Here is a 24923-nt window from a genome sequence, read left to right on the forward strand (position 1 = left end):
AGTCTCTGCTATCTTTCTAGGCATGTCCAAGGCCTTTGATATGGTCTCCCACCCCAAACTATTAAGTGCACTCTCCAAACTGAACCTCAGCCCCTCTACACTTCAGTGGTACCGAAGCTATCTACAGGACCGCCAACAATCTGTAAAATGGCTTAATGTCCTATCCCCCCATTTCTTGTCACATTAGGAGTGCCTCAAGGCTCAGTTCTTGGGCTGCTACTCTTCACTATTTTTGCAAACAACCTCATTAGGGCTGCCCCACTGGCTTCAAGTATCCAGATGACACAACATTATATGCTCCACTAATAACCTGCAACACCTCTATGATATAACCCAAAAATCATTCTTGGATGCTGAGCTATTACTCAACTCCAACAAAACAAAACTCAGCCCACAAGATCCTCTTCCTCCAGCACCTTCTACATTACAACTAGGAATAATTTTAAACTTAATGCTGATTCACAAACAAAACTGCTAGGAGTAATAATAGATAACCTAAGATTTGACCTACGTGCACCACAAACAATTAAGAAAGTTCACAAAAAATGGGTACATAAAAAGTATCTAACTAACACCTCTAGGGTTGCCATTGCTAAAACCCATCTTCTATCAGCACTTCTGCATGCTTCCCCAATTCTCACCAACCTTAAAAAGACAGCTTAATTAAACTTGAAACATGTTACAATAAAATAGCTAAATTTGCAACTGACTGCCCACATCATACCCACCACTGTCATTCCTTAAAAAACTCTCCTGGTTCGAACTCCCACAACATCTATCCTATAACCAGTTAACCTTAGCACACAAACTAGTATATCAACCTGAAAAAAAACTGCCCTTCTAAATATTTTCTAGCCTCATACCACAAAGTCTTCGCCCAACAAATAAATCTCTACCACAAGTGTCCAACTCCACTAATATAGCAGGGGAACTCCCTATTTTCTCATCATGTAGCAACAATGTGGAATTCACAACCTCACAGCATCAGAACCAACACAAATACCAACCAATTCAAAAAGATTCTTAAAAATGATCTTAATGACTCCTGGCTTTGTTCTGCACTACTCCAGGCTAACTAGTTTTAATAGTTTCTGGTCATACTTTTTCTTCTTCCCTTACCACTTCATAATCTATGCTGTCATGTCTAGATAATCTCTAACCGCATTATTTTTCTATCCAGTTTCTCCCTACAAACCCTTCTTCAGCTTACTTTGAGAAACTACAGTGTTTACTTTACAATAAGGAATTATATCAGATGTGATTGTATAATACAAATGTCAGCTATAATAACATAGAATGTAATTTTTGGTGTACAGTATGTCTTGTATATTTTTGTATAATATCTTGCATAAGTTTTGTATAATCTCTGTATGTGAAGCTTTAATCCCTGGGCCACCACTGAAAATGGGTCCTATCCCAGTCGGACTTTCCCAGTAGACAAATGTAAAATAAAATAAATTAAATAAATAATATATTGTATCGGAAGCTTTACTTATATCCCCTCTTAATATTTTTTCTTCTTTACTTTCTTTTTTTATATCATCTACCACTTTCCTAACAGTCATTAATATTTCCTGACATCCTCTTCCTTTAATACCATATATACTATTCTCTAACACTTTGTCCATTTTATTTTCTAATCTTGTTTGTAATATTTTCATAAATATTTTATAATCTATATTATTCAATACAACTGGCCTCCAATTAATTGTTTCCATCTTTTCTCCCCTTTTCCATTTTTCATACGTGCATATAACAAATATCAACTTTTAAGCACTTATTTAACACAACTATGAATAATTCCATAATTCTGCATCCTTTATACATTAAATAACCTATTCCATCTGATCCTGTTGCAGAACCAGTATTAACTTACTTCATTATCATGTCAAATTTCATTATAGTAATCTGTTTATCTAATTCTGTATTCATATTTTCAGGAAATGGTTTAACATTCCATTCATTTACACTATTTAACTCGTGTTTACTCAGTCATTTTAACAAACTGCACTGTAATTTCCATAATTTGATTTTGTTGCTTCACCAGCACCCCTTTCTCATCTCCCTCATTATACCACTTTCTTCTTTAACTTTTTTTACTCAAATAAGGAGAAACTTTTTTTTCCTTGCAAAAATATCTTTGCTTATACAATAGTTTATTTTCTCTTGATTCATTTTATATATCTCTACCTCTTTTATATAATAAACATTTTTATTTCTCTTCAAATTATCTGATGTTTTATTTTGTAATTCCTTGTACTCCTATTTTCTTTTGGCGTAATATATGTTCTCATTGTAAATAATCTGATTTATATTTTTCTTCAAATATCAACCACCATTTTGTCCACTTAGTATAACAATCTCTCATAGATAAATGTTCTTTCCATAAATGAAGTATGTTACCCTTACTTTTTTCATTCCACTTAGTCTCACTAATTATTTTAATTCCATTTCCAGTTTTAATATGCTCTTTCTTTTCCTCAATTTCTGTCCATATAGCCATATGATCTGAAAATCCTTTCTGCACTACCTCTTCTATAATAATCCTTATACTTTTAGAAACTACAAAATACTCAGTCTCTGATTTACTTCCCCTCCTTTATGTATAACTATTTAAATTCTCTGATATGACATTACCACAGCTCATAGTCTTTCATTATTCTTTTATCAATTTTATTGTTTCTTTATCTCTCAAATCACTGTTAGTCTCCTGCAATTATAATGTCCATGTTAACCATATAATCAACTAACTCTTTAATAACTTTTCTCTTTCTTTATAGGATACATGTGCATATATTGTTATAAAATTATATAATTTCTTCTCCTGTCTAAAATCTACAACAGTTAGTCTTCCTAATCTTACTAGGGTATAATCTAATATAGAAATTCCTATATTATATAATATTGCTGCCCTCACACGTGTTTCTTCTCCAAAATTGCAGATTATACCCCATCACCATAAATTCTATGCCTGTAATCTTTTTTCTTTTGTTAAGCCTCTAATGTCTGTGTCATAATTATTACACCATTTCAAAGCAGCTATTCTTCTAACCAAACTTTTGATATTCTCATTAATTGATTTGCTTCTCTTCTTTGTAGTCTAAATGTAATTATTTATTACTTTATCTATTTCCTTTTTTAACTTTTATACCTAGATCCTGTGTTTTTCTTTTTCTGTCCTTTGCACTTTTCCCAATAGAGTTCTTCTTAATTTCCAGTCAATATCTCTGTTTTCACTAACATCTAATTCCCCTTCTTTTGTTTCTTTTCTTTCTAAAGCTTGTATTTCCCCAGAAGTTGGTGCTACATATTCAATCTGATTATTTTCTTGTAACTCTGATTCCCTATTTTCTTTTTTGTTATTCTCATTTATTTTTTGTTCATTCCCACCCTCTTTCCTTAAATATTCTGCTTGTTCAGATTTGTTACATTCACATTTTCTAGCATCAGGACTGTAATCCCCACTTCTGTAACTTCTTTTGTCACAGTTACCGACAGATTGACCCTCATTTCCGCAAAATAACATGATTTTGGTGTCCCCCAATATCGAACAACAGCTCTATTCCCTTGTATATTGATACTTTTCACTTCTGAGCAAAAATTATTTAATAAATGTACATTAACAGTCTCTTTATCAGTCTGTACAAAATTAAATATTAATTTTTTGAGTCTCACAATAAAACATCTTAACAATATGTTTATTCCAGGGTACTTTTTTTTTTTTTAACCGTTCCATTTCAAACAAATGTCACAGTAAGTCTCTTTCTTAATCAAAATAAATGCTCTTAACTCTTAAGCTTTTGTACCCAGAGGTACAATAACTATGTCCATTATCTCATACCCATCCAGTGTTTTTCTACTTTACCCTGTACACGTACAACAAATTTCTGCTTCTCCAACATCTCTTGTTTTCTTACTTTCCCTTTTTTCACCTCTTTTTCCTTCAAGGACAAAAAGTGTATTTATTAAAGTTGTGATACGCTTAAAAACGTTGTTTGGCAGTTTCATTGTTGATAATCCAGTGTGGCTTTTGTTTGTCTTCACTACATCTGCAAATGAAACTTTTTCAATATCTCTCTCCTTCTCCTGAATTTGCTTCATCGCTTCTTCCCAGGACAAGTCATTTCCGCTCTCTGGTTCCTTCTTATTCAGCAAATCCACCAATACATCATCTCACAACCCTCCCAGCTGGAGGATTGTAACTATAAATATCCTTATGTTCACATTTTGCAGCATTCTGTAGAGCTGGGTTTTCTCTTCTTGCTATCCAAACATCCGGCCAGTATACAAAAGTTTGCGGTCACTCTGTGGTGCGTGGTATGTCTGACATAGCTAGCAAAGCATGGGCCATAAAAGCGATGTCAGCATATACCAGACTTCAGAACTTCTCTGCTGCCGGTTGAAAGACAGGTGTTCCTGTTGTGACGCCCGTGCCCTGGCCCAGCAATCAAGGAGCATCAATCCTCACCACTAACACCAGGGAGGTCTTCTCCTAGAAGAGGAAAGGATAAGTATTACACACAGTAAAGTACAATTTCCCTTAAGTGCACACAGATCACAGTCAGTCTGATCTGGTTGCTCCCTTGCTCACCAGGTCCCCAATAAGACTCCCCACTGGCACAGCTATAGGGTCCAGGTCTCAGCCTAGCTGGGTAAGCTAAAACCTCCAGTACCCTCTCTGTCCAACAAGTGCGTGTCCCTGCCCAAGTAGCTGACACAACACACACACACTTTGAGTAGAGGTTATACAACCGCACAGACCCTCCTGGGAAAAGGCTGGCACAGGTACTCCATACGGTAGTAATTCCTGCCACCACCCAGCTAATAATTATTATCAGCTACCCAAAGGTCCTTGAAAGGGTGTCCAATTATTACTGTGCAATATTATTATCCAATTGGTAATGTGACTATTCAGTCTAAGGCTTATTTTAGAGTGGCCTATTACAATGAACTCTAGAGCCTACTTCTCTATACAAACCAGCCACAGGTAAAGGTTTTTAAAATATTTAATAATAAATAATTAAAACACAAGACAATACTACTACACCACGGAGATATCCAAGAGTTCAGAGATCACACAGAAACTTAAAATAATACAGTAGGACAGGTCTGATGTCAAAGTAAAACACTTGATCTAACTTTCTAATCTTTAGCTAATCTTAAGAGAAAACACAGTGCTATAATCCTACTTGAATAAATAAAGCATAAGCAGTGTTGGGTTAGATTCCAAGATCAAAATGCTCTCCAGTCTCTCACTCAACAATAGTTTTTAAACACTAACCAACAGCTCTCTAAGACCCTCCCAAATTACATCATTTTGACACTTAGTCTAGAGTTCCCAGGCCACAAACTGCATTATTTAGCAAGCTAACACCTGCTCAAGAGACTACAACAATAAAAGGCATTTCACATATACACTCTAGCAGAAACCAGAGCAATAAAGCACCTTCCGCATGTAAATTCTGGCCCTTAACTTTAACCTTAAAACAATGGGCCTGAAACCTTCATCCAGACTCACTGGAGCCGACTTGTAAACATCAGAGATTCATAAGATCTTTTCAGCTTCAAAAGACACATTTGAAATGCTTGGCTTGGTTTTCCTTACAGCAGATGGCAATGTTGCAACAATCTTGAAGTTCACATTTTACAGTGTTTTCTTTCATTTAAAAACACAAGCCTGTATTTTACATTTATTTATACAGTTGATAGAAATATGTATCAAATTCTATTTGATTAGGCTGGCAGCCTTCACCCATCTTCCTCCAATTTTCACACCTGTCTTCCCAGCCGTCGTATACTCGAGAAACACGGATAAGTACCTCATTGGGGAATCTTTGTTTCAGTCATTGTATTTCAGTGCTTTTTCATGTCATCTAAAAAGGTCAAGTGTAAGTGGGCTCATCAGATACCACACAAAGATGCCCACAACCTCTGTCTATTCTGTTTAGGAAGAGAACTAATGTCTGAAACGGCTAGCATTAGGTATGGAAGGGCCTTCCAACTGCAAGGCCTGTTACTGTCACTGCCCCTCCATCATCCAATGCTCATCCTGTGGCCATCGGCCTAGACGAACGCTCATGCTTCACCGCTTTAGGTATAGCAGGTACTATATCGGAAGCCGCAGAACCCTGTGCAAAAGGCACATCCACGGAGGCTCTAGACATCTATCTCTGATGCTGAGGGGGAGCCAAGGCTCTCAGCAGACCAGTTGAATCCCTCCGCTCCTTTCCAGTCGTCCGGTCCTAGGCCTTCCCCAGTACAGACACCTGCTAGGCCTTCCCTAAAAAGGTGGAGAAGAGAAGGTATACCTCTCCTATTAGGGAAAGTCAACCGGACTGGCAGGCTTTTTCACAAAGCCTCTTTAATGCATTTATGGTCTTGCGGCCTACTGCACCAGGGATTTCCAGAATGTCTTCTCCAGTACTGAGCCCTAAGCCTCAGGCCTCAGATCCCTCACTGGTGGAAGAGGAGGAGTACTCTGATTCTTCCTTGGAAGAATCCCTCTCTTATACCTCCCAACCCCCCCCCCCCACTTGGATATGCCTCTCCAGAGGAAGAATCTGCTGAAGCTGATTCCCCTGCAGAAGATCTCACCTTTGCGGAAACCATAGCTAAGATGAGAGAACATTTCAAGTGGTACTCATCTGAAATGACTGAGATACAAAAACTACTGTGAGCTCATCCAGATGGATTCCCTATCTCCCACGGCTGTGCCGCCTATACTTTCAGCTATTCTTGATGCTTTCCCTGCAGCATCCATGAATCCAGACTCCCAACATCCAGCCCCCCGCAGACCCGATAGGTTTTACAAGGTTCCTGAGACTGCAAAATTCCTGGTAAAATGCCCAGCTGCAGACTCGGCCACCATGTTAGTCTCTACTGACAAGGCTTCTAAATTACTGCCCTCTTCCACCCTCCTCCCTGCTGACAAAGGACAGCAAGGGCATGGAGCATTTGGGCAAAAAGGTGTACACATCTGCAACTCTGGGTTTCAGAGCAATCACTTACCAGACACACATGTCTAAGTATGCCTTGGCTCTTTTGGAGAAAATTTCCAAACAGCTTTCAGACTTCTCTGACTCTCCAACCAAAGCTCAACTGCCCTCTCTTGTTTCCCTCACCTCTCCGGTGACCAGACACTCTATCAGCTGCAGCTATGATGCTGCTGAGGCCTCAGCTAGGTTGGCAGCATCAGCATCTGCCCTAAGGAGGTATTTCTCGCTACGCTTCCAGCCTTTACCAGTTGATTTTAGGGCTAAGCTAGTAGATGCACCTTTGGATAATTCAGCCCTATTTGGATCCAAGGTTGCAGACTTGTTTAAGTCCTTGCAACAAAAAGGTAAGGAGATGCAAGATTTAAAGCATCTTTTTGTATCCCCAATTCCCAAGTTTCAAAGGAATTATCATTCCAAAACTCTGTTTATCAGAAAGCATTCGGGTCCCGCTTCCTCTTCCAGACCAAGAAAAGCTCCCAGGAAACAATCCACTCCTGCCAGGACTACACCATCTACCAGCCAGGGACTGCCCTTTCAAGATAGGGCAGGTAGTGTGTGACCCCGTCCTTCCCTCTTTCCTTACATCTTTCTCATAGTCTCCAAGTGTGGAAACTCATCACTTCAGGCAAGTGGGTACTTTCAGTAATAGAGCATGGGTACTTCATGATCTGGATCATCCCCCCAAAAAGAAGGGGAATTCTCCAGCCCCCCAAAAAACAGCTTCACCTCTTACAACCAGTTCTGGACAACCTTCTGGCCCAAGGTACCATTCAGCCTGTCCCACAGTCTGCAATGTGAAAAGACCTTTACTCCAGGGTCTTTCTAGTGCCAAGAAAAGATGGGCCCTGGAGGCCAATTTTAGACCTCTCTCATCTGAACCTCTTCCTGCATGTACCCACATTCAGGATGCTTACATTGCCAACTCTCTTCCCTCTGATCCTACCTCAAGAGTTCATGGCCATCTTGGATGTCAATGATGCCTACCTCCACATCCACATAAGGCCCACCTTCAGGAGTTTTCCTCCGGTTCTCAGTGGCCTCCTCTCATTATCAGTTCTCGGCTTTGCCCTTTGGTCTTTCCACTGCACCCAGAGTCTTCACCAAATGTTTGATACCAGTGATTGCCTTCTGCAGGACTCAAGGGATCCAAATCTTTCCTTACTTGGATGTCCTACTCATCCAGGCAGACTGCAAACAGTCCTGCTTCAGTTGCAGAAGAACTTTGCTCTCCTGCAGTCCTTAGGATTTCAGATAAATTACCCAAAATCCCACCTGGACCCTGCCCAGGACATAGTCTTCCTGGGGTGCAGGATTCGGACAGACATCATGAAAGCCTTCCTTCTACCCAAAAAGGTGGAAAGCCTAACACAATAACTACTCTTGATACTTCAAACCAAGGAAATGACTGTGAGGCAGTACCTCAGGCGCCTGGACTACATGGCTTCCACTATATCTATGCTGCCTTTAGCAAGACTTCAGAGGAAACTGCAGTGGTACCTCAGGTCTGTTTGGACGTAGGACTCCCATCCCCTGGAGTACAGGGTGCCCCCTCTTGCCATGCCTCAAGCAGGGGATCCATTGGTGGTTGTCCCAAGTGAAGCTCAACCCAGGTCTTCTACTCCAACCCCCTCTACTAACACAGGTAATGTACACAGATGCCTCGGACCTTGGTTGAGGAGCAACACTGGGCTCCTAAAAGTGCAGGGAGTTTGGCCAGAACCACACAGGAAAGAGCGCATCAGTGTAATAGAAATGAGAACAATACTTCTGCCCTTGAAGACTTTTCAACCTAGGCTTCAACAGTGACCCCCAAAGCTTTTCACAGACAATACCACAGTGTTGTGGTATCTCAACAAGCAAGGGGGAACCAAATCTTTCTTACTTTGCAGACTAGCTCTCCTTGTGTGGGAACTGGCTACCGGTCGGGGAGTTACTCTTCAGGCAGTATGCATCCCGTCCCAACAGATCTCTCAGGCAGATTCACTCAGCAGGTCCATGACAATGTCCCACAAATAGATGCTACACAGGGATGTGTTCCTGGACCTTGTCCACCGATGGGGTACACCTCAAATAGACCTGTTTGCCTCCACAATGAACAGACAACTTCCCTCCTTCTGCACTCAGGCGATGGTAACAGATGCATTTTCAATCTCCTGGAAGGGATTGTTTCTCTATGCATTCCCTCCTTCCCTCTTGTTCAGAAAGTACTGCTGAAGATCCAGCAGGACAGGCTGGAAATCTTGTTGGTGGCTCCCTATTGGCTAAGACAGCATTGGTTCCTCCTCCTCTTGCAATTAGCCAAGGGCAGTCACCACAGGATACCCTTCAGAGTGGACCTTCTCACACAGGACAAGGGAACCCAAATCCACCCACAGTGGCAATCTGTTCGCCTCACCTTGTGGGTGATTGGATTCTGATCCCTGTCAGACACCGATACAATGAGGACGTGCTCACTGTCCTGCAGGAAGCCAGGAAACCTAATACCAGGCGATCCTACGTATCCAAGTGGAAAAAATTGTGGAACCCCCCCCCCCCCTTAGCTCTCAGATTGCCTGCAAAACTGTTCCTTAAGGGGTAGTTCATCTCAGGCCACCAAGGAATCCCATTCCACTCAATGGAACCTAAACTATGTTTTAGAGAAACTCACACTACCTCCCTTTGAGCAAGCATGCAAAGCTTCCCTAAAACACTGCACATGGAAGACTGTTCTGCTGGTGGCCTTGACCTCAGCTAGAAGAGTTTCTGAGTTGCAAGCTCTCATGGCTATTCCACCCTTCCTCATTTTCCACAGAGATAGGGTAACTCTCAGAACCAACTCGTCCTTCATGCCCAAGGTGGTCAGTGACCTTTCCTTAAACCAAGCCATCCACCTACCCACTTTCTTTCCCAATCCACAGAGAGACAGTGAGAGAGTACTTCATTCCCTTGATTTGCACAGACAGCTCAGATTCTGTTGGCACAAAACCAATCCCATCAGACAGGCTGACCAATTGTTTGCCTCTTTCCACTCCAGGGCCCTGGGGAAAGCAGCAACTAAGCAAACCATTTCAGCCTGGATTTCCAGGGCTATTTGCTTTTGCTACACACACACCACAGGAAACCCTTACAAGTCAGTAGTAAAGCTCATTCCACTATGGCAATGGCCTCATCTGGAGCCTTCTTCAAAGGTCTGGACACTTCCACCATTCTCGAAGCAGCCACTTGGTCCTTTGTACACACATTCACAGTGCATTGCAAAATAGACTAGATTTCCAGGTCCAGGGCTGGATTTGCCAGGGATGTCCTTCATGGATTCCTGGAGAATTCTATTAGACCACAACCCCCTTCCTCACAGTGAACTTTGGCACTCACCCAACTGTACAGAATATGGCAACATGTGAATAGAAGTTCATAGAAAAGTTGTGTAAAATCTTACCATAACCGTAGATGTCCTTCTCTTCCATCTTGCAGTATTCCTTCCCTCTCACCTACCCCTCCTGATATCATGCATTTCCCTACTTATATGGTGCAAGACATGCACTACCTTCTCTTGGACTGGTTCCGACTGGGGTGCACAGTTCTGAAGTCTGGTGCGCACAAACGTCACTTTTATGGCCCACGCTCTGCTAGTCACATCAGAGTCCCACGCACCATACGGTGACTGCAAACTTTTGTGTACTGGCTGGACGTTCGGGTAACAAGATGAGAAAACCCAACTGTACAGAATACTGCAACATGGAAAAGAAGGACATCTATGGTTATGGTAAGATTTTACACAACTTTTCTTTTCTACTTCTTGCCGCTCCTCCACTTTCTCTGAACTAAATAAGTCTGCTTGAAGCAACTCCTCCGAATCTAGCATTATGCCCTTTGTCTGCTTCTCTGCATGCTTCTGTGAACCGGCATTCACCTCGGTTCCAGTTCAGTCTCCTCTATTCTTCAACGTTCTCCCAACCGCCACTGCACCAGAAACAAAATCTACACATATTCATGCTTGTTGGTCATACAGATCACGAGCATGGTAGTGAGTTGGGGAAGTTCCCTGATGTCCTGGCCAAATTTCCCCCAGAAGTATAAATACCACTTCAGATCTTCCCTGAAAAGAGGCTACTAGCCTAGTGAGACTAACCCAATCAACAAAGGATAAGTAAACTAATGTCTAATTTGATGGCAAGGTGGAGAATTCATGTGAGCTTCACCACAATTCAGGATGTAGTTCTTCCCAGAGTTGAACCTACTCATTAGCCAGATATAGCTATGAACAGTCTTTCTTGCCTTATGGGCCTTAGAGAAGAAGGTTCATCTAGGCGTCTCAGCCAAGTGAGACAGTCAAAGAATACATTTCACTCGGGTTAATGAGGTCATTTGTTTAAAGTGTGTAGATTAACTGTTTTACTACTGCATTTTTCTTTCTCATACGGCAGGATTAAAATGGTTATCAGAAGTGACCAAGGCTTTCAGGAAGTATTTCTCAACAGACCTTTTCTTATAAATGGAAGAAATTCTTCATTTGGATGAAATTGTATGTGATGCCATTCCAGATTTTTCAGTTTGCAGATGACCTTGATTTGTCTCATCCTTCAGCATGATATTGGCCTCAGTTATTCCATGGCCTGCGGTTAGTAGGCTACTATCAACTGATCAGGCCTTTCTTTAAAGAATTTCTGAAACTTCTTTCCCTTTGCAGAATGTCTGCCCTCCTAAAGGATGTGAACTTCATAATTGATATAACTGCTTAGCTCTTATTCACACTCACTACTGTGAGAATTTTGAGGTTCATTGCTTGGAAGGTACTTTTTCCAGAAACATCAACCATGTTCTTAGAATTTTGCAACTTTAGGTTCTTATTTGTAGAAGCCTCTAGCCCCTAACTGATTTATCAGAATTTAGCACCTGTAGCACCAGTCCATAATTTCTTCAAAAAGTGATGTCATAGTTATTCTTAAACCAGTCCATCCATTTACTCCTCCTGATTTGTGAGGGCAAAAACAAGAGGAGTATTTTACTTTCCTATAAGTGCCCTATTAGCTAATTTCTTTCTGAAGCAAATGCATGCGTTTAAGAAGACAGAATAGCTTTTATCCCATTTGATTTGGGAGAGTAAAGCTTACATTTAGTAAGCAAACCCTTGCAAAGTGCATTTCAGATTTCATTGCTTTAGCAGATGATGAGACCTGGTCATTGGAAAAACATTGGTTTTAGAGGCCATTCACGTAAAGATTATGCTGATTACATTGCTTGCCTTGAGGGTTTCCAGTTTGTCATTTGTGCTATGATTAAAATTGTCATCAGTTCACATCTTCACCTTGTGTTGTTGCTAGTCAGTGACTATAGAAGCTGGGCCTACTTTGGTACCTCAGTACTTCAGGATTCAGCCTTCTGATCCTTTCTGTTTCGTTGTCTTATGGTTCCTTGCATTCTGGAGAGGTTTACTGATTCAAATTCTGCTCAGTAAAAGACTCTATGAAAAGAGTTTAGATTTTTAATATAATGAGTATGTTCTTGCCATATCAGTTGACCTGTCTAACAAATAAGGGTCTGTTTTAGAGAGAAATTCTGTGCAGATGTTCCCATGTGTTTGGACAAGCCCTTTATGTACTGGTTGTTGGAGTTCCATACAAAATGGGCAGGCATATGTTTATATTTCCATGTAAGCAATATAGTTCTTAAGTTTTATTTATTTACTTACTTTCTTTTTGTATTGATAAGCAAACTAGACCACAAGACCTCCTTTTTTTGGTACAGCTGTGTTACACATTAGCAAAAAAAAAATAATTATCCAAGTAAGCATTAAGAATTCTTGGAACTAAACCCCAGAGATATATAGTGCTGCAGAAACAGTGAACACTACTCATAAGTACTATGCAGGATTGTATAGAGTACGTGGCAAAACTTGCATACTGTGCCCTACATAATTCATAAATGTGCAGCAGACTCCTTGTACTGCATTTATACTCCCACTATGTTACCTGGAAGGCACCAGGAACATAGTATGTAGGTATGCAAAGGACCACCACGTGTATAACTGCCACTGGTTATATGTATGTCTGTGAATCGTGAGCATGAGCACAAATAAACTCTTATGCTGGTATATTGTCCAACATTACAGAGCTGTGCAGCAAAGAACACTGCATAAAATGTGGTAGAAGTAGCTACCAGTAATGCAATCCTCTTGTGGTACAATCAGACCTACAACAGCCACACTATTCTCTCCAGGAGTGGAGCTGCAACACTACAACCAGTGGGACCTAATGTGTTGCTGGATCTCATTAACATAGTGTGCTTTGCATGCTTAACAAAGGAGCTGGAAAGTGAGATTAATCTCTTCCTCCTGTGTGTACAGTTCATGCAGCTTTGCCATCAGTGACACAGGTAAAGGCAGAATGTGCTGCTGGAATTCAAAGACTAAACAAATCTGAAAGTCTTCCTGTTTCACTCAAAACTCTGGGGATCATAGATCTAATTCAGTCAATAGTTACCTCCTTTGTAGACAGTTTGACTGCTATATAACTGCTAGACATCCTGTGTGTCCTCCTGAAACTTTTCAAAACTAAAAGATATGAGAAAACAGAAGTAGGAGTTTGTTTAAACTTCTAGAAGCATCATGGGGTAATATTGTTGTAGCTTCATATTTCTCATTGTTTTAATTAGAATTATAATAATGTTATCATTGTAGTTTCATTTTAGACCTCTAAAGAATGTTTGACTAATGTCAGAGTAAAATAAACATGTGAAATTCACCACTGTTCTACATTTCCTTTCAAAATTGCTGTCAGAAAAAAAGCAATTCACCATGTGTTGCAGCAGTTGTTACTGCTGCATTATAGAATGGAAGTGAGATAGATTTGATGTCTGAAACATTTCTGACCAGTGATATATCAAAAAAAAAGGTGCAAGTCTACACGGTGCACCAGTATCTCTGACAGTGGACTGCATAGTAAGTAACTGTGTGCCATACTTACCAGGACACAGTTCCTAAACTTGTTTTGCCTTATCAATAGCATACTCCATTTTAATGAATTTGCATTACTGACATAAGCATAGTGCCCACAGCTGCTGTGCACAACTCTGTGAATATAGGGAACAAAACATAGAGTACAGAAACTAGATCTCATCCTGACCTAATAATCCAGACCCATCTGTGTGAGCAGGAAAAATAGGTAAAATAAATAATATTGGAAATAAATTCTGCAGATTGTGACTGAGCCCCATTTACACTGAGACATCATCTCTTGAGGTACAGTTTCTAATTCTTTTCTGACGCTTGAAAGGGTGGGCAGACATTTACTTTCACAAAGTAGTGAAGTCCTAATTTGTGGTCCTAGGACTGGGAAGGGCATGAAGGTGCATTAGAGAGATTGTAGTGGGATGGGTATGCCTTTCTTAAGTGTTACAGCTGAGGCCATAGGAATAAAGATGATTTAAGCTGCACAATGACAGCTTTGTTGTTTTTTAGTTTTAGATTTTGGACAATGAAGAGAGGTGAAAATAAGTCTGAAATACTACAGTTAGTTATGAGGCCATTGTTTCTGTAAAAGATTGTTGTTGGCAGTTTATATAAGATACTGAGCTGCTGGCCACATAGGTAAATGCTTGTTCATAATTTGGATCTGCTACCATTGTATTACATTGATTGTTACGTTAATATGGCCTTTTCTCATTGCTGTCTTCTGCCATCCCATCTTTATTTCTTTCCAGAATGTCGTTATGCTTCCAAGGAAGGCACTCTGTTTTTGTTTCAGGAAGTTTACTTTTGCTTTTTGACTTGAACATACACCCCCTAATGCAGCAGAAATGTCTGTAATCTTCTAAACATTTGTCTTTGTATTTTTCCAGTCCCAAGTTTTCTTACTTGCAGATAGCTGTCTAGTATTAAATGGATGCTAGTTTGATCTGATTGGTTTTGACAGAGTACAATTCCTCCTGAAGTGGCAGTAAGGTCTAGAGATTTTTTTTCTTGGAACTAGTTAAAGTCATTGTATTCTGTAATATTACACCACTCAGTGGCAGTCAGAATGCTGCAAATTTGGCCTTGTTGTTCCTTTCGGTAGTTGTATTTAATCTTGTGTGTCTTAACTGAAAATACATTATACACAATACACTGATCTGTTGTGATTGGTTGCCCTCACTCTAGCGGAATGACATTTGAGCAATGATTTGTACAGAACCGATCAGTTATGGAGTAGTTCCTGAAATGTTATTTTGGTCCTGTTAAGCGTGTAAACTATAGTGCAGAAAGAAAAGTGTGAAGGGGATTCCAGCAAATGCAGCTGTATGTTAGCATACAGTTATACTTTAGAAGACATGGCAGTATGGCTATAGTAACATCATTAATTTATTGCAGGGAGTGTGGTGGTGGATAGTAACAGAGGTGGCGTTGGCATTATTACCTGGAACTACTCTCCTTAGTGGCACCCCATCTCATTAGTTCTTCATTTAAAGTGCAAAACAAAGGTCCTCTCCTTGTACTGGCACACCTAGCAGGTGACCAGACAAATACATGCCCCCTCCCTACCCCTTCTCTTCAGTGGAAAAGAAAAAAAAATGCTATCAGGTACCTGGAGCACCTGAAAGCAGAAGCTAATCTTGTCCCATTTCTGCACTCTGCCACTTAACCTCCTTCCTCAGATTTTAGTTGTAGAAAACAAAAGTTAAAAGAAACAATTTTTTTTCCATTCTAAAGTGTAGCAAACTGTTTGCTACAGTTTATACCCTGCGTAGACCATTATAACACTTGGGTTTTAGTTTAAAAAAAGATGCAAATCTTCGTTCTTTTAGACTATAGCAAGCGGTTGCTACAGTTTATATCCTACACAGAGCACTGCAGCGCTGAGGTTTTACTTAACAAAAAAAAAAAAACATCATTTATCTTTTAAATGTAGAAAACTGCATTTCCTACAGTGTAGACTGTGTACAGGGAGAGCTACAGTGGTCAGGTTTGAATGCAAATGCAGTACAGGCTTTTAAAAGCTGGTCTGCACTAAACAGTAATCAGGATTGTTCTCAGATGACCGATCACATTCCCTAACACTTTATGCCTGAGACGGTTGCCCCCCTTTGCCCACCCTAGCTGCACCACTGGTTGGTAGAACAGATCTGTACTAAGTTTGAGTAATGCTTCCTTTTAGGCATTTACATATCTCTTTGCTCAGTTGATAACTAAACAACTCTGTTGGTGACTCTATTCCTCCTCCTACAGCTCTAAAATTTGGGACTCCATCCTCCTTGCCGTTAAACAAACACACCATATAAAATCTTTCAAGCCTTGTTTAAAACAATACCAAATGAACACATGGCTTTGTTCCTACTACTCCCCTGACCAGACAAAAATTCCTTTCCATCCACAGTGTATTCTAAACTTTACTATCCCTCAGCTTACCTAAGGACACTCCAGTAATGTTACTACATTAGTAGCATGTCCTTAGGTAAGCTGAGGGATAGCAAAGCATAGCAAGGCATAGCAAATCTGCAGCCTGTCTCTATCATTCTTTCTCCCTAAAACTACTCTTCCCTCACAAACTCCCTTTTTTATTATACTCTATTCCCCTTCAGCATCTCCTGGCTCACTAGCTTGATTTTTTTCTCCCTTTTCTTTCATCCTTTCTCACATCACATCGTGTTTCCTTATACCCAGCCACAAGCCATAAATTGTTAATTTACAGCCTTGCTTCGCGACAGTAATCCTACATCTTCTTACTGTACATCCCCCAACCTTCCTCTTCACTCAGCTTTCTACTAATAGACTGTTTCAGCCTCTGCCAAAACCAATGCATGATCCAACCACTTTCAATGCTGGCATTTGGTGTTGCCTCTCAAACTTCTCTTTTTACAGTGCTCCCCCTTCATCTTCCTGTAAAACTATCATTTCCACAAAATGTAACTTAGATACTTTTGACCTCAAACCTCACATTTTAAAAGCATGCTCTCCCAAATCATCTTCTTTTTCCTTTCTTCAACTTTCTTTATTTTGAACTTCTGTTGTACTCCTGTATTAGATTGTATTCATGATTTACAAAAATGTGTCTATTGATATGTACTGTTGTGTTTTGTAAAGCTAAGTTTTACCATCTCAGGGATTAAAAGGCCCTGCGTCCACAACACTGTATTGTATGATACAGAAATATGTTAGTTGCAGTGAAGAAAGACCTCATTAATGGCTAATTTTCATGTCTCCGAACTGTAGTTAGTAATGCAGTGTGCAGTTCTGCACGTCACAGTAATTGCTGTAGCTGAATAGTGTATTCATTGGCATCCTTTTCAGTCACTGTCCCACATGCAAGCGCATGTAGAGAGATAGACAGTCACACACCCCACAGTCTTCATGCCTGTCTGTGCCATTATGGCACAAGAGTTTACAGTACTCCCTGGTGGCTAGTGCTTCCCACACCCACTATTCCCTGTACTGCTGTAGATTCTGTTATGATTTCCCCAAGGTATAGTTGTTTTCCCACCCCTCAGTCTTCATGCTAATTTAAGTGCCATTATAGCACAAGTGTGTTATGCCTGGTGCCCCCCCCGAGCCTTTTACTAGTGAAAATACCATTACAGCAGAAGTGTAGTATGCCTGGTAGCTAGTGTTTCCCCCTAAACCCGATCTCCGTACTAGTTGAAATGCCATGATGGCTTAAATATGAAATGCCTGGTGGCTAGTGTGTGTATTCTCCCACCCCCAATCCCAACTGCTCCTCCTAGATGTCCCACCCACTCAAAGGGAGGCCGCGGCTTTGGAAATAAAAAAGCTATTAGAAAAAGAGCCATCCAGCATGTGCCCCCGGACCAGTCCGAATCAAGCATCTACTCCAGGTTCTTTCTGGTGCCAAAAAAGACAGGGGACTTAAGGCCGATTCTCGACCTGTCAACAATGAACCTTTTCGTTGCCAAGGAGAAATTCTAGATGGTCATGCTCCAATCCATCCTGCCCCTCTTGCAGGAGGAGGACTGGATGTGCTCCATAAACCTCAAGGATGTATGCTACCATATTCTCATGGACAGACGGTCCAGGAGGTTTCTCCGCTTTCGGCTGGGGCCAGTCATTACCAGTTCAGGGTCCCACCCTTCGGTCTCACCACAGCCCCCAGGATGTTCACCAAGGTCATGGCAGTTGTAGCGGCCCACCTGAGGCTCCAGGGCATACAGATCTTCCCGTACCTAGACGACTGGCTCCTCACTGCCCCCACCAGGCATCTACTCTCTCTAGCCAGGGACTTCTTCCTCCGTTTATCATCCCAGTTGGAGATCACTGTAAATGTCAAGAAGTCATTCCTACAACCTGTTCAGGTTTTAGACTTTATAGGGGCCAGGATAGATTCCCTTCAGGTCAAGGCTTTCCTAACGCCAGACAGACTTCACAGCATGACTCTGCATGTACTAGCTCTTCTTCAGTCTCCTGCTCCCCCAGCAGAGTTAGTCCTGAGAGCTTTGGGGACCATGGCGGCAGCGATCAATTTGATCCCTTATGCTCGTCTGCACATGAGGATTCTACAGTGGACTTTGCAAGTCCAGTGGTCCATTCTACACCATCCGCTAGACCTGCCGATTCCCCTCAGCAGGGTTTGCAGGAACTCCCTTATGTGGTGGCTCCAATCTCGAGCCCTTCAGGAAGGACGACCTTTTGTTATGCCCCTACCCCAGGCCACAGTGACCACGGACGCCTCCCGCCTAGGGTGGGTGGGGGGCATTTTGCGGGCAGGACTGTCCAAGGCACGTGGACTCAGACGGGGACCATTCTTCATATAAATGTACTGGAGATGAGGGTGGTCCTTTTAGCGTTGCAGGCCCTTCATGCCTTCCTTCCTCCAGGAACTATTGAGATCCAGTCAGACAATATGTCGGTGGTCTGGTATATCAACAAACGGGGGAACCAGGTCTTGCCCTCTTTGCCGAGAAGCCATGAGAGTTTGGGAATGGGCGATCTCCACCAACCGCTTCCTGTTAGCGACGCACATTCCGGGTTGGTAGAACATTCTGGCAGACAAATTGAGCAGAACTATCCTCTCTCCTTACGATTGGTGTCTGAATTCTTCCGTAGTGGAACAGATCTTCCTCAAGTGGGGTCAGCCTTGCTGCAATCTCTTCGCATCGCCTTCCAACGTGAAATGTAGTGAGTTTTTCACTCTAATTCCTCCTTTAGGGGAAGCCCCCAGAGACGCTCTAGTCCATGCTTGGCCACCCGGTCTTCTTTATGCTTATCCACCACTTCCGCTGATGACAACATTTTTGCAGAAAGCTCGTTGGTTGGGGAGCAAGATTATCCTCATAGCCCCATTCTGGCCTCATCAAGTCTGGTTCCCCTGCCTACAGTCAAATCTCATTGATACTCTCTGGATCTTGGATCCCATTCCGGATCTGATCTCTCACCCCTCGGGAATGGCCCCTCCCAACCTGGACGAGCTCAAGCACTCGGCTTGGCTGATCCAGTTCCCTTAGTTGCCAGGACTGCCGGTATCTCTTCCCTAGTCAAGTCCATTCTGGTGGTGGCAAATAAACCCTCTACCAGGACGATTTACAATAGTAAATGGAAATGGTTTTCCATTTGGGCTTCACGTAAGAACTTGGATCCCTTTACCGCTCCTATTCCAGCGGTTCTAGAATTCTTGTCTCATATTTTTCAGCAGGGGGCCAGTTCATCTACTGTAAAGGTTCAGCTGGCTGCTATTTCCCATTTCCATATTGGGGACAACTTTGGTTCTGTCGCTGCTACCAGAATTTGTAAGGCCTTTCTAAAAGGTACCTTCCTTTTGAGACCTCCTATTAGAAATTCATCCCCACCGTGGGACCTGACCTTGGTTCTTCAGGCATTAGTCGTGCCTCCGTTTGAACCTGCAGCTTCCGTTGATCTGAAGTTCTTGTCATGGAAGACGGCCTTTTTGGTAGCCATTACCTCAGCCAGGAGAGTGTCGGAGCTTCAGGCTCTTTCTATCAAGCCTCCATACCTTGTATTTCACAAGGACAGGGTATCTCTCAGGACTAATCCCTCTTTTCTTCCCAAAGTTGCTTCCAAGATGAACATTAATCAATCCATTAATTTGCTGTTTTTTTCTCCACTTACCAGAACAAAGGGGAGTATAAACTTCATTTACTGGATGTTCACAGACAGTTAAGTTTTTATTTACACAGGACAGCTGTCTTTTGTAGATCTGACCAACTTTTCATCTCCTTTGCAAAATCTTTTCTAGGGAAACCGGTTTCTAAAGTGACTCTTGCCAGGTGGATTTCGAGTTGTATCCTCTTAGCTTATAGAGAATCTGGCTTGCCAGAACCAATGGGGGTTCATGCTCATTCTACACGTTAAATGGCAACGTCTGCTGCATTCTGGTCTAGAGTTTCCCTGGATGACATTTGTTCAGCTGCTACCTGGGCGTCCTCTCACACCTTTATTTCTCATTATAAGCTAGATTTGGTGCCTGGAGGAAGGGCTGCTTTTGGCTCTGCAATGCTCCGGAATATTCTTCCTTGAGGGCCTCCCAAGATTTCGGGTAGCTGGGGACTCTGTCCCACAGGTTGCTGATCAAATGAAGTTAACTACTTCAGATAAAGAAGTTATGTACTCACCATAACGTTCCATCTGAGTAGGTAACTTCATTTGTCAGCAACAGGCCCTCCCTCCTTCCCCCTAACCTGAATGGTTATTTAGCTGAACTCGAGGTTTGGATGCTCGAGTTTTGTTTTGTCTCTGAGTCAGGTTTCTCAGGTTGTTAGTTTGTTTTGTTGTTTTGTGCAGGTTGCAAACGCGATCTGAGGATTGGAAGGAGGTTGCAGGGTAGTATGGGTAAGGGGGTGGAGCTTGAAGCTCGGCTCTTTAGCTTGGTATGCTGCCAGCTCTTATCCGTATCGGAGATCCGTAACCCACAGGTTGCTGACAAATGAAGTTACCTACTCAGATGGAACGTTATGGTGAGTACATAACTTCTTTATTTTAGCCATGGAATCACAGGCTATTAAGAGTCTTAAATTTAATTTTATGTAATTTCGTAGACTATAATGCACGTACATTCTAATGTCATTTTTTTCTCATTTTTCAGGACCAACTAGGTTTCAACCTTGCCGGCCTTCAGTTCCTTAGGCGAGAGATAGAAGCAAAGGAAGATGTGACATTTTTTGCTGATGCAACAAATTTGTTTGAAGAGAAGAAAAAAAAGAAAAAGAAAAAGAAAGAGCAATACTTGCTTTTTCCTAATTATGAATGTGCAACAAATCATTGCTCCTGTACATTCAAATTAGTATACAGAAGATGTAAAATTCAAAAACTCTGCTGCAAATGCTCTGTTTTGTGTACCTTTGTACATATAACGCGATGAGTTCTCTGTACATTTGTTTAGAATGAGATATTTCTGGTATGTATCACAGAAAATGTTCCTAATTTAAGATTAAGAGACTGCATTTGCCCACATGTAAATCTGATTTTGATAGATCTTTTTATTAAACCTGTTCTTTATAGTATACGATTGTTTATTTTTTTAATGTTATTTATCCTCTTTTACTCTCCACATCATGCGCTTTCTACGATCCCAGTTAATACAGGTAATTTTAAGGGATATATAAAATGTTAAGGAAGGTTGTTTTGAGGTTTACAGAGCTGAGTAGGTAGTTCTAGTGGAAATATGAATAGGAAGCTGGTTTGTGCAGTTTAAGGTCTGTGTTTTTAACTGGTGTGCCAGACTGCCTTTTACAGACGTTAGTAGTAGGAATGCTAGTCTTCCAAACAATAATAGTCAACAAAGCACATCTGTAAGCTCTGCATTCCCACTGACTTCCTGGTTACACAAATTATACTTATAACTTCTGTCACTACATTCTGCACCATTTACTTTCCCATGGATTCTAGACACCTAGAGAATTTTTTCGCTCAAGTACAGCTCTGAATATCAAGGGCTGTGTTTATGTAAGAAGGTACTGTAAAAAAATTAAAATTATTCTGTGACTTCAGTTCAAGGATATGAACATTGAACAATTAATCATATATGCCAGTATTGTTCTCAGTGGAATCTGAAAGGTCACCTGTTTTAATAGAGCTTTGTTCTGCTTTCCAGAGTGGAATGTACTCATGAGGCTTGCAGCATTGACGAGAACAATGAAGAAAGCACTTCCAGTTGTTATAGGAATCATGACACATGATTTTGCCTGTTTCATTTATATTTAAGTCTTTCTATGTTATCTCACTTGCCTGCTCCTTGTCTGACTTATGTGAGGCAAGCAAATTCATTTCATTTTAGGTAAAGGCATTTCAACCTGTTATCATTTAACACTAGTGAAAGAAAGCAATGTTGTTTGTACTTAAAAGCAAAACAAAAACATTGCTAGGCTACAGAACCTGGAATTGAGGTAATGAGTATAAATGTGGATAATGAATACTGTAGCTCGGCATTGGTGCATCACTGAATGGCCATAGGTGACAACTGCTAATGACTGTTGTGCTGAGAGAACAGGATATAGAAAACATGCTGGCTAGTTAAGCAGTATTACTGTCACCCAGTAGCTTAAGAAAGAAGTGTTTGTACCTGTGAGACATTATCAGTTTGGTTGCATAGTTATGCTGCAACGTACCAGTGTTTTTTGTAAAGTATATGAAACCCATACTGAGCCGATGGGTGCAAATGACTGCCCATAAGGTACATCTGTGTATGCAATAAGCTACCTAAACAGCATCCCTTTGCCTTTGCATTGTACCTTCACCTGTTCTTTTGCCTGCCCCAGCAATGCTTAAATGTAGTTGGTAACATGCAGGCCACCATCTCAGGTTGATAGTACACTTCCACCTATGTAACAAATACTAGCATCTCAATTTAATTCCAGATTTCTTACCCTCCAACATTGTTATGTATCTTCATTCCCCCATATCAGGATCTATTCTCCATTCTTCACTTCCTTTTATCAAGTATCTTAAACATATGAATTAAATCACTTTTATTCTTCTTTTTCATGCCACACCGTTTCAGGGCTGTATTCATAATTCCAGCCAAGACATTTTTTTTCAGCATTTTGGTTAATGTTCTTTGTTCCTCCTCCTTCTCCATTAGTGTAATGTTTCTTTATGTTTCCATATCTGAATGAATGTTCTATGAGAGATCTTAGCAGAGATCCTTTTAATTGAAATGAGGATCATCGTCTTGTTCCAAATCTCATTTCATCTGCCTGCGTTCTCTAGTGTCATGCTGGCTTCAATTACATGTTGAGTGCACTAACTTGAAGTGGTTTATCTTCTCAATTACAAGTATCCCAAGATCCATTTTCTCTCCTTTACTCAACTCTGCTCACTTCACAGAGACTGAAAAAGTAAGTATTAAGCATTTGAGCAGGTGGAAGGGACTGCAGACTCTGATGAGAGAAGGCGTGGAAACTAAAACACACAGGATTCCAGCTTTGTACGATAAATAGGTGACCATTTGAATCAAAATGACAGATTTTAAACCCTGGTGCCTACACCAGTGGTGTGGAGTTATAAAACTGTGACTACAGCCCAGGTAATCTGAGTTTAAATACTGGCACTGGCTTTTGATGGCATAAGAGGGGGAGGAGGGAGGGCCACATGCTGTTTGATTTCTCTGGCAGAGACTGGGGAAACTCACAACGCGGTGTTGTGTGAAGGTAAGCAGTCCCTTGCAGAAATGAAGGCCAGGCCAACAATGATGACTATTGCATTCTCCACCTGTGTGGTGTTACTGGGCATGTGGTAAGGATGGCTATAGGTAAAATCACTCCGTCAGCAGCAGTGTGATGCTGCCTCGGGATGTTTTGATTTCCTTACAGGGCCTGTTTGTTGGCCCATGTCCGGTGAAGAGAGGGAATGTTGAGCAGACCAGTAGATCAAGGAGAGACACCAATAGCAACAGATAATCACCTGTGAGGGAGACAGAAAATGCTTCCAAAAATTTTTGAACCCTAATGAATATTCTGTAAACAGTTTCTGTTGACCCATTATTGCCTTTTATGATGCTTCTGGTGGTAAATGCTGGTTGGCCTGCATATAAATGTCTGTAAGTACTTTTCTGCATGCTGGATCTTAGCGTACTGAGTTTCTGTTGGAGCAGTTATTTAGTTTAAGCATGTGTGTTGCACTGGGTGACAGCTATAGGACTGATGTTTATCAGGCAGCCTTTTCAACCCTCAGCAGCCTTCAACCGGGGGGGGGGGGCTATATCACTGCCACTACCTATGTGGTTGGACACTAAAAGGGGACAGATCTTCAAAGATTGTACAGTAAAGCATGCAGATATGGCTCAAAGGTACACATAGGTCATGAATCTGAGATACACCTGCACGATATGTTAGAGTATTACCAACCAATTTTAGAATGGACATAGCAACACATTGAAGCACATCTGGGGCAGATGAGGTTTGTATACACATGGGTTACCAGCTGAAATTGTCTTCATTATATTCACACACAGAAATAAAGTGGAGTACATGGGGACAGTGTACTGACTAACATGCTTAATCTCCATCCCCACTTAATGATTTTCTCCACAGCAGGGGCATATCATATTCCTTCAGAAATACTGACTCTGATCTCCTCATTAGGCCACCCTTCACCATAGTCACTACTGAAAAACCTTCTTACAAATTAGGGCCATAGTACTAGAGCAAAATACCTCAAAACATTAGATCTTTTTCAGCTCTAAAGGTTTTTAAGGAATCACTGAAAATTGCATCAAAATATCTCTCCAGTACCAATGCTTCGACAACCATGGCATAGTTGCTTGGCCATGAATCCATTTTTAATATCATCTTTCATAATTTCTTGGTTAACGTTTTCAATACATCATAGCTACAATATATCTGTTTTCCTTTATCTTACTGCATCACTGACATTCCACACCTCAAGTATTTTAGTCTTTCCCCTCCTTCTCTCACTCTGCATTAGTGCTACCATTAGGTATTTGGTAACTCACACACCGTGTTTAGACCAATATACGCTCTTCTCTTTCCAGTTACTATACTGCACCCTTTATG

At 41.2% G+C, this 24923-nt stretch overlaps 1 protein-coding gene across 1 annotated transcript in view; it reads left to right on the forward strand.

The window, feature by feature from the left end:
* The window catches only part of WDR3 (WD repeat domain 3), a gene marked incomplete at its 5' end in the record, with an annotated part of 1037507 nt that extends 1016094 nt beyond the window's left edge, over positions 1–21413 (forward strand). Inside the window, 1 exon segment of the mRNA XM_044071482.1 lies at positions 20996–21413. Within this exon segment, the coding sequence (XP_043927417.1) occupies positions 20996–21271 (276 nt within the window).
* Between the last annotated feature and the right edge of the window lie 3510 nt (positions 21414–24923).

This window comes from Protopterus annectens, chromosome 5.part0 (genome assembly GCF_019279795.1).
Source record: "Protopterus annectens isolate FY-2018-M chromosome 5.part0, PAN1.0, whole genome shotgun sequence".
NCBI lineage: Eukaryota > Metazoa > Chordata > Ceratodontiformes > Protopteridae > Protopterus > Protopterus annectens.